Source organism: Limulus polyphemus, unplaced genomic scaffold (genome assembly GCF_000517525.1).
Source record: "Limulus polyphemus unplaced genomic scaffold, Limulus_polyphemus-2.1.2 Scaffold7143, whole genome shotgun sequence".
NCBI lineage: Eukaryota > Metazoa > Arthropoda > Merostomata > Xiphosura > Limulidae > Limulus > Limulus polyphemus.
Window position 1 is genome coordinate 24,084 of NW_013672753.1, and position 10,537 is coordinate 34,620.

The following is a 10,537-nucleotide window of genomic DNA, read 5'->3' on the forward strand; positions in this document are numbered from 1 at the left end:
GGCTATCTGTGCTCTGCCCACCACGGGTATCGAAACCCGGATTATGGCGTTGCAAGTCCGCAGACACACCACTGTGCCACTGGGGGAGGGGGGGGTGGTCACATTAGCTGGTCAACAGCACTCACTACCATATTTTGGGCTAGTCTTATCTGATCGAATAGTGGGGCTTGACAATCACTCTTTTAATAGCCCCAAAGTGTGAAGAATGGCTTTGCGGAAACAGGTGTGTGAAATCACAAACCTCTGGAAATGCAGTTCAGGCAAGCTAACCATTAGGTCACATCCGGCCACTTTCTAAATATATAATGAAAATCAGTTTACGTAAATGGAGACTTTTTTCTTTAAGCACTCAGCAAAAATCACACGGGAAGACATTTCCGTATGGCAAGTTTTATAATCATGAAATCATGAAGAAATCAATAACAGTATATTGTAATTTATTTCTGCGTTAAAACAAAAGTCATTTGTTCGTTATGAAACTTCATTTCTTATGAAAATGAAATAAAACAGGAACGTTTCATATTAATAGAAAACCTATCCACGAAAAATGGCATAAAATATTCATAAAAAGATCATCACAGTTGTGCCGTAAATATTTCACAACTAGTTTAATTTAGTTATCTCTTTTTATGGTGTGTAAGCCTTTTCCAAACCAGCAAAGAATGATTACTAGTATACTTGTCATAAGACATTAGTGTTAGGCCTATTACATTTTTAAACATTTATCTCATCCCTTAAGGATTATCAAGAATTAAAAGAGTGAATATGTAATAGGCCAATACTAATGCCTTATGATAAGCATAACTGTATATTTTGCTTTCTTGTTAGTTAATTTGAATAACTTGTATTTAAAATACTGTTAAACTATAAGTAAAATATAGATAATAAACAACCCACCACTCAGCCCTTGTAATCTCACTCAGAACAATAAAATCAAAATAGTTTAGTTTATATTTAATCTAAAATATCTGTACTCTTATTCATAGCTTGAATAACTGCATAAAATTGAATATTCACTACCGGCACTTGTGGTTAAAAGTTTAAAAATTATAATAAGAATTAAAAACAACGTTTTATATTTACACAATAAAAACTTTATTGAAGCCGTACAGCTTCCGCTTTAAAAATAGAAATATCACTCACTTTACGTACATGTTTCGACGTGATCTACGTCATCCTCAGGAGTAACTTACAAGACTTTCCCCTTGTCGCATTATTTCATTGTTATTTGCACATTTCCTTGGTGTAATTGAAAAATAAATAAATAATATATCTCGCCATATATCAATGTATTGACTTGCTGGTCCTTCATCTCTATTTAATATTTGTTTTTGTTTTTTATATTTCATTATTTCTAATGTTTCTCTAATATTTAATGATATAAAACGTCGAGGCTTACTTAAAACTAAAGTTCCCCCCCCTCCCCCCCCATAATATTGTATGTTCGGTAGTTTTTACATGTTCGGCTATAGCTGAAATTTCTATTTTATTATTTCTTATGTAAGTTTTGTGTTCTTACAATCTATATTTTTATTTATTTTTTTTAGTTTAACCAGTACAAACACTACCACATTCACATTCTATTTTGTATATACCTGTTTTATCTGTTAATTCTATTTGTCTTTAGCATTCCCTATCATATCTTTTATGGTACTTATTGGTTTGAAGATAGGGTAAAAATTCTGCTAGTTTTTAAATACTTTACATAATTGACTTGTTAAACCTGGAACGTAAGATAAACTAAGAGTTTCTTTTTTGTTTTTTTTCATAAACAAATTTTAATGTAGTATCTTAAACTGAATTTAAATTTTCGTTAAACTTCTTAAATGCTTTGTCTACTATATTTGGTTCAAATCCTCTATCAATAGCTAGATACTTAATTAATAACAATTCGTTACTTAAATCTTCCTGTCTTGAACATATGTTTAAAGTTCTATAAACATATGTATAAAATGCTGATATTTTTGTTTTTTTTTGTATATGACATGATTTTTTGTGTAGCGGTATAAGAACAACAAAAGGTTTTTATACCCTGATGTTTCTAAGTTACTTTCTGCTTCTTTCCTAACTAATACGTCTAAGAAATTAATGCTATTATTATCATCAATTTCAAATGTGAGTTTAACTGCTGGTTCTTTACTATTTAAATAACTAAAACATTCTTGTAGTTTGTTGTTGCCATGTCGCCGCACCACGAATGTGTCATTTACATATCTTATCCAAACTTCTGGCTTAAATTTAGCGTTATTCACGTCGAAACATGTACGTGTAGAGTGATATTTCTATTTTAAAGTGGAAGTCGTACGGCTTCAATAAAGTTTTTATTGTGTAAATATAAAACTTTGTTTTTAATTATTTATTATAATTTAAAAAAAAAACTGCATAAGTTGTATCGCGACGTGTATTATTGTAGGGTACTTGCCATTTTCAACCCTAGCGGCAACTTATGCAACACTTTGGCTAAATGGTCAGACAAGAGACAATTAAGATTAAGGCCTAGCCACCCCATTTTTGAACTGTTAATTAGAGGGGAAGCAATGAGTTAATATTTCTCGCCACCTGTACGGTTCTTCTCAACGAATAGTGAGATTTTACTATCAAACCTTTATGCCTCAAATAGCTGAGTGTGCGGGGCGTATTCGTCAACATATCACAATTTCAATCTTACTCCAGTACGCTAATCCGGCCTAGTCTTAGGAGGTTTACTGTGTATAAAGTACAATTCCACCCATTAAACACGGTCTATCACATTTTTAGTTTCGTGAGTAAGAATATTTCATGGTGTATGACCTTGTTTTAAAATCACATATTACTAGTGAATTGATATTGCCTGAGAAATAGCTTTAATTAAGATGGTTTGATAACTATATGGTACAGCTCTAGTAACCTAACTTTTTTCCAGAAGCATTTTCTCTGATAATAAAAATGGTTTTGCTTTAAAATGGAGACATTATTGTAAAAGCAACTTGGTGATTTTAAAATTTAACTCGAGTTGAAAACTAGTATAAAATTAGTTTCTAGTTTAGCATATGCTTGTATCAAGGTTTGTTTGTTTTAGCACAAAGCTACAATACGGTATACGAGTTGTCCGCCGCGGGGATGTTATTCTGATTCAGCGTTGTAAGTCCCCGAGGTTTTAAGCACGTTGTATGTCATATATTTAGGATTTCTTCCTACCCATAAAAGTGACTTGAAATTCTTCTTATTTGTTTTCATTTTACTCTATCTTTTTTTAAATTCTTCCCGGTAGCTTAGCGGAAAATCCGAGGGCTTATACGCTAAAAATAGAGTTTCAATACCCGCTGTGAGCACAGCACAGATGGCCCGTTGTGTGTAGCTTTGTGGTTAATAGCAAACAAAACAAATAAACAAACTCTTTTTTTTTAGGATTTTTGAGAAAATCGTGCATTTTTGCTCCAATATTGTGGACCAGATCCCCCTGTCGTTTATTTTGGGTTTTTTTGTGACGTTCACGGCCACCAGGTGGTGGAATCAGTACATGGCCATTCCTTGGCCTGACAAGTAAGTTTAGTTACAACTTTAAGTGACCTACATGACACTTAAACATATTTAAGCTATATATTTAAAACTAAAAAAATCCAATACTGACCTTCTCTTATCGACTAAAAATTATTTGGTGTTTATAACCTAGAAAGTAATAGTCTTACATTATAACCATTTTTTTCAACTTTACTTTTTAGTGAATCTAAAAAAAAATCATTATTTATTTGAACCATAATTTTCCTCTTTCTAAAAAAATTAAAATTATTTTAAATAAAATTAATAAAACAGTATGTGAAAAGGAACTCCACTGACCACCACAAAACAAAAAAGTATTGTATTCGTACTCACCGTTAAAAAGCGTTACAGTTTAAAGTAGAAGTGGATGACTTGTTCCTTTGGATAGCTCAGTTGGTAGATTTAATTACTTTTATCGCTAACGATCCTGCGTTTAAATCCCATTTCCAGTTTGTTTGTTTTTCCATTTACAATGATATCGATATCGAACTTTACTTTCATTGACTCGTAATATGAATTAACTAATTTGTAAATTAATTTAAAATATCTCCGATTTTGGTTGGAACTTCGTTGTACAAAAGCCATTGTAAATTTTATTCTATACTGGACTAAACCTAAATTATGTTCATAGTTTGAAAGTAAAGCTTTTTTTTTTAACGTGAGGTCTTCATGAAACTGTGTATTGCTTTCCCCTTATTTTTCGCTGTAGGATAATGAACATCATATCCCTGTATCTGCCAGGAACCGACGAAAACAGCCGGATATTTCGTCGAACTCTGATGCGATACCTGAACCTTGCCCTCGTTCTGGTGCTGCGTTCCATCAGCATGGCAATGAAAAGAAGGTTTCCTACAAAAGACCACCTGGTGGAAGCTGGTAAGTTTCTAAAGGACGACTTTACGTCGTAAATGGCTAAATATAATTCTTTACGTTTGTTTATTTTGGGTTGTTTATTGTCACATTAATGGGTAGTTTTGTTTTTTGCACTCGGACTGAAGCATCCATTTACAGGTTGGAAACTAAATTATAAGGACTTAAGACTAGCTGACTAAGCTTCACAATTTTTGCAATTTGTATTTGTGCTAAAGCCATACTTAATTTGAAATGCTAACCAGAGGAAAGGTAGCTATTTAGCACACCCTGCCACCCACGCTAAGAGATTAACTGTCACTCCTATAAAACATTCACAGTTTAAAGAGTAGGGGGATATCTTGTGGTATCGCATAGATTCGAACCTGGTTTGTCAGCTCCAAAATCCAGGGCTCTATCACAACGCCAACTCACGTCCTTTTTTTTTTTTGCAACTCAAAGAATAGTAGTTTTATTATTTTAAACTTTATTTTCTTCGTCAACTACTAAATAACGTTAAGACATGCTTTTTCGCTGACTAAGATTACATTAGTGTTGTTTCTAAGGTGATGCCCGTGTTCGCGTTTTGTATACACAGATAAAATGGAAAGGTTTTATTATATTTTCCGATTCATTTTGGAAAATTTAGACTTTTTCAGCTATATTAATTTCAACTTAGATGTCAGTGTGGTGTATATTTTGTGTTTGATTTTCAGATCTTTAACTATATACCACACACACGTTTTTCCAGGTTTTATAACGAAGGCAGAACTGGAGCTATTTCTGTCCGTTCCCTCTGTCGAATTCAACACCTTCTGGATTCCTTGTACGTGGTTCATCAATTTGCTACGTGAAGCCAAAGAAGAGCGTCGAATTACTGATTCTAATGGGCTTAAACTCATTATGGAGGTAAGTTAACGTTTCCTCAAATGTAACAAAAAAAAAGATAGAATGTAGAGAATGCGGTTTCCTTATCGCTTTAGTTACGTCTAAACAAAATACGCATAATTCTTATATATCAACTAAACTTATTGGCACTTTTGGGCAGAAACACACCGTATTTGGTGTTTGTTTGTTTTGCATTTCGCGCAATGCTACACGAGGGCTATCTGCGCTAACCGTCCCTAATTTAGCAGTGTAAGACAAGAGGGAAGACAGCTAGTTATCACCACCCACCGCCAACTCTTGGGCTACTCTTTTTACCAACGAATAGTGGGATTGACCGTCACATAATAACGCCCTCACTAAAACTATCTTGAAATTTCAATCCCTTTCATAAGTTATAAACCGGATACACTTATATAGTCAACATATTTTTGTAGAAAGTATATAATACTTTTGATTATATTTACTGATATTAACTTTGTATGATATTCAGATACACTGATATCCGGAATTGTTTAGTAGATGAAATAAATACAAATTCACAAGTTTCCAAATACCAAAAGTTTATTCACACAAATAAGTAATGTGCAAGTGTTTTACTTGACTGGCTGGCATCCAGTTCACAACTAAGGCTAAATGGCTGCTGGCGAAGAGTGCCGAATGAACCCAAAACGTCCGCACAGGACAAGGATATGATCAAGAATAATGAAAGTCAAACGATGGTTCCATTGCGGTATCCCCATATCCTTAGATTACCTATGTTAATTATCGATCCAATTAAACTTACTCAAAGAAATGTAAAACTTTAACTCATAGTAACTTGCCCCCCAGTGGCACAGCGGTATGTCTGCGGACTTACATCGCTAGAAACCGGGTTTCGATACCCGTGGTGGGCAGAGCACAGATAGCCCATTGTGTAGCTTTGTGCTTAATTCCAAACAAACAAAACATAGTAACTTGTACAAGTTTCTGTACCACATCTTGAAATGAGTATGACCACACTCTGGGAGAACATGACAGAGGAACAGGGCCAAGCGATTATAAGTCTTATGTTTGCACGTGCGAGACCAGGTAAGACAGTCTATGAGAGTGAAAAATAAGTATTAGATAAAAATTGGAACATTGGCGCTGCTGGCGGATGAAAGGTAATAAAGTGAAATAAGTTTACAACGAATTCCGTGAAATAATATAAGTATGTCGTCATGTAATTAAATTGACTTTGATTGACAGTGAGTGGGCAGGACTTTTGTTGCATTCTAGGACACTACAGATTCTGATGGTATTCTGATTTCAACACCACACCTCTGGTTCTGAAATGGGAGTAAGGGTGAGAAGGACAGGGTGATGAAGAGAAAAAAAAGGATTTTTATGGCTTTCTGAAAGGTCAATGCGTTTTACTTTCCTAACCTTAATATCCTCGTGGATATTTCAGTCAGTCTGGTCAGGATACTGCCTGACCCAAGGGCTTCTATGAACTTAGGGTGAAAAATCTTTATTCCACAACCGTGTTTTAAAACAGGTGGATCCAACACTTTATGGACTCCAATGGGGAGGCAGAAGGCATTATAAACAACCTGTTCGTGTTCAATCTAATATTGTTTTTGGAGATCAAAGTCGAAGAATCGAACCCCGGATTTTAGCGTTGAAAGTCCGTAAACTTACCGCTATTCCACCGGGAGACCTAAGATTGATTATGGAGAGGTTGTGGAAAAGTGATCCGCAGTCCAAAGTAAAGCGAGTGTCCTACTAATTGAGTCCGCTGGTGGGAAAGCAGCATGTCTATGGAATTACAACGCTAAAATCTGGGGTTCGATTCCCCACGGTGGACACAGCAGATAGCCCAATGTGGCTTTGATGTAAAACGAACGAACCAACTAACTGAGCTAAAGGGTTAACCTTACAACTACTGATAGTAAGGTACATTTTTATAATAACTTAAACTACCACACTGTCACCATAACGACATTCAGACGTGTAGCTTAATGTTAAAACTGGTGTTGTCTTCCAGACATTGTAAGGACGAATATTTTTGGTTTTATATGCTACAGCTATATGTAACATCAAATAATATCAACAAGAAGGTTTGGAGCAGTTTCTTTTTATTTAAAAAACAGCCAATAATATTGTGATACCTTGATTTTTATAATCTAAAAGTTAACTACTCTGACTACAGAAAGGAAATAGTGTCTTCTCTTGAATAAGGAAACCTTGCTTTGTACAAAGTTCTGAAGTGTCCTCGTCACGCAATAAGGACTTCTTGCCTTGTATAGATCTTCCACGTAAAGTGCCTTCACTATGCAGAAAAAATAGGTCTTAATCTGTATAAAACTCCCAAGTGTCCTGTTACACGAAAAGGAAGTCTTATTGTGTATAAAACTCCAAACCGGAGTGTCCTCATTACGAGTAAAGAAAGTATTGTCCTGTATAAAACTCCCAAGTGTCCTGTTACACGAAAATGAATTATTGCACCGTATAAAGTTACCCTGAAATGAATTTTTAGAAGATTCAGCCTCTTCAATAATAGACACATTACTGTTTCAATTGTAAGTAAATAAATAAATAGAAAAACTGAATATATATATATCTTTATACCTGTTTGTTTAACCCGTTTTTCCTAATAATACAATTACAAAGAAACATATGATTACGACCTATGTTATAAATTTTCTACTGGATCATACAATGACTTGCATATATTCTATATTATTTACTGAACTAAATATGTTCCTTCATCATACAACTACTGAAGTATCATAGGTGAACTTAAGCCTATCGGTCTCCGAATGTTGGGTTAGTTATGTAAAACAGTGGAACTTGTAAAACTTGTGATCGAAGAAATAAAGACTTTCTTTACCATTAAGGGGGTTGGAATTGGAATACTTTTTTTTACTAAATAATTTCAAAAACTCCGCACAACAATATAAATCATTACATTTTACTAACTTGAATTTGTTCCTTCGTGATATAAATGTTGAATATGAATGTTCAAATATCCACGTGATCACACAATATCAGATTCATTTACATATTTCTTATCATTTCCAGGAGTTCAATAATTTTCGTTCCAAATGTGGATTACTCTGGAGTTACGACTGGATTAGCATTCCCCTTGTTTACACTCAGGTATGTAACTTAGCTTACTAATTTAATGTTATGTCACTTAGCTTACTAATTTAATGTTATGTGATTTACCTTACTACTTTAATGTTATGTAATTTAGCATACTAATTTAATGTTATGGAACTGAGTATACTAATTTAATGTTATGTAACTTAGCTTACTAATTTAATGTTATGTAATTTAGCTTACTAATTTAATGTTATGTAATTTAGCATACTAATTTAATGTTATGTAATTTAGCTTACTAATTTAATGTTATGTAACTTAGCTTACTAATTTAATGTTATGTAATTTAGCTTACTAATTTAATGTTATGTAACTTAGCTTACTAATTTAATGTTATGTAACTTAGCTTACTAATTTAATGTTATGTAATATAGCTTACTAATTTAATGTTATGTAACTTAGCTTACTAATTTAATGTTATGTAACTTAGCTTACTAATTTAATGTTATGTAACTTAGCTTACTAATGTAATGTTATGTAACTTAGCTTACTAATTTAATGTTCATCTGATCAATATTACTGAAGTTTTATTTTCTTTATTTATGAGACTTGTTAAATCAGATTCTTCTTAATTCCACTTTTACATAAACAGATCGAAGAATTTATCAAGGTAACGTTACCTACATGCTTTAATCGAGGTAACTTAAGCAAATCTTTCCAAATAATGGCATATATTAAACGAAACTTTGTTCGCAAAACGCATTTAAGGCCTAATCTTAAATGAAACTAACTTAGCAACGAAATTTAATTCGCAACATGCATTTAAAATTTAATCTCACCTAGCAACAGGTATGTGTTAAATGAAAGTTACTTAGCAACAGACACGTGTTAAACGAAACTTAGTTTGGAACACGCATTTAAAGCCTAATCTTACCTAGCAACAGCCATGTTAAATGAAAATTAGTTAGCAACAGGCATTTAAGGCCTAATCTTCTCTAACAACAAACATACTAACCTAAAGTTTACAAGACACTGGCTGAAAATCTCAAAAATGGTGGATCGAAAAGACGCTACCAAAAACAATACTAAGTACCAGGAAAAGTGTTATGTTTTGTGCAGCAAGATCAATAAAATGAAAGGGCTAAAAATAACTTGCATAGATGTTAAATACACCAGTGATAAAAGAAGACTCCAGTTATGGATGGTGAAGACAGAGATCATAAAAAATTTATTCCCAGTGGCTCATAACGCCAAAAATCGCATTTTTCGATACCTTGAGCAGAAAAGGGCATCTGATGTAGCTACGTGGTTACCAAGAAACAAAAAAATCTGTTGAAATTTTTTTTATATGAAACAATAAATTGTTCATACAGTTGCGGTTTTGGTCAAACTTTAAAATTGTTCAAAATGTCTAGCGTGGTCGGGTAAAGGTTACCACTTGAAAAAATCACACGATAAACATAGAATTAGTATCCTTATTAAGGGTTCCGTTTTGATCCATTGTGTTCAGTTTATTTATTCGAAGGTGAACTTTTTAAATATATTTTTTTGGTCAAAGTTGGAAAATAATTTGAATATGTCTGTTGTTTGAAACTAGTGAACGTCAGTAGCTTTAGGAAAACGTTTCAAACAACATTTCCAAGAGTTGGCGGTGGGTGGCGTTCACTAGCTGCCTTCTCTCTAGTCAGATAGCCCTCAAGTAGCTTTGGGTAAACGTTTCAAACAACATTTCCAAGAGTTGGCGGTGGGTGACGTTCACTAGCTGCCTTCTCTCTAGTCAGATAGCCCTCGAGTAGCTTTAGGTAAACGTTTCAACAACATTTGCAAGAGTTGGCGGTGGGTGACGTTCACTAGCTGCCTTCTCTCTAGTCAGATAGCCCTCGAGTAGCTTTGGGCAAACGTTTCAAACAACATTTGCAAGAGTTGGCGGTGGGTCCGAGGGCTATCTGAATAGAGAGAAGGCACCTAGTGAACGTCACCCACCGCCAACTCTTGCAAATGTTGTTTGAAACGTTTGCCTAAAGCTACTCGAGGGCTATCTGACTAGAGAGAAGGCAGCTAGTGAACGTCACCCACCGCCAACTCTTGCAAATGTTGTTGAAACGTTTACCTAAAGCTACTCGAGGGCTATCTGACTAGAGAGAAGGCAGCTAGTGAACGTCACCCACCGCCAACTCTTGCAAATGTTGTTGAAACGTTTACCTAAAGCTACTCGAGG

General features: G+C 34.2%; 1 protein-coding gene across 1 annotated transcript in view; it reads left to right on the forward strand.

Annotated features, from left to right (window-relative positions):
- The window catches only part of LOC106474383 (bestrophin-2-like), a gene marked incomplete at its 3' end in the record, with an annotated part of 22,158 nt that overhangs the window by 7,578 nt on the left and 4,043 nt on the right, over nucleotides 1-10,537 (forward strand). Inside the window, exons 2-5 of the mRNA XM_013935072.2 lie at nucleotides 3,388-3,522; nucleotides 4,229-4,395; nucleotides 5,120-5,277; nucleotides 8,299-8,376. Coding sequence (XP_013790526.1) covers nucleotides 3,388-3,522; nucleotides 4,229-4,395; nucleotides 5,120-5,277; nucleotides 8,299-8,376 — 538 coding nt within the window. The remainder of the gene's footprint in view (nucleotides 1-3,387; nucleotides 3,523-4,228; nucleotides 4,396-5,119; nucleotides 5,278-8,298; nucleotides 8,377-10,537) is intronic.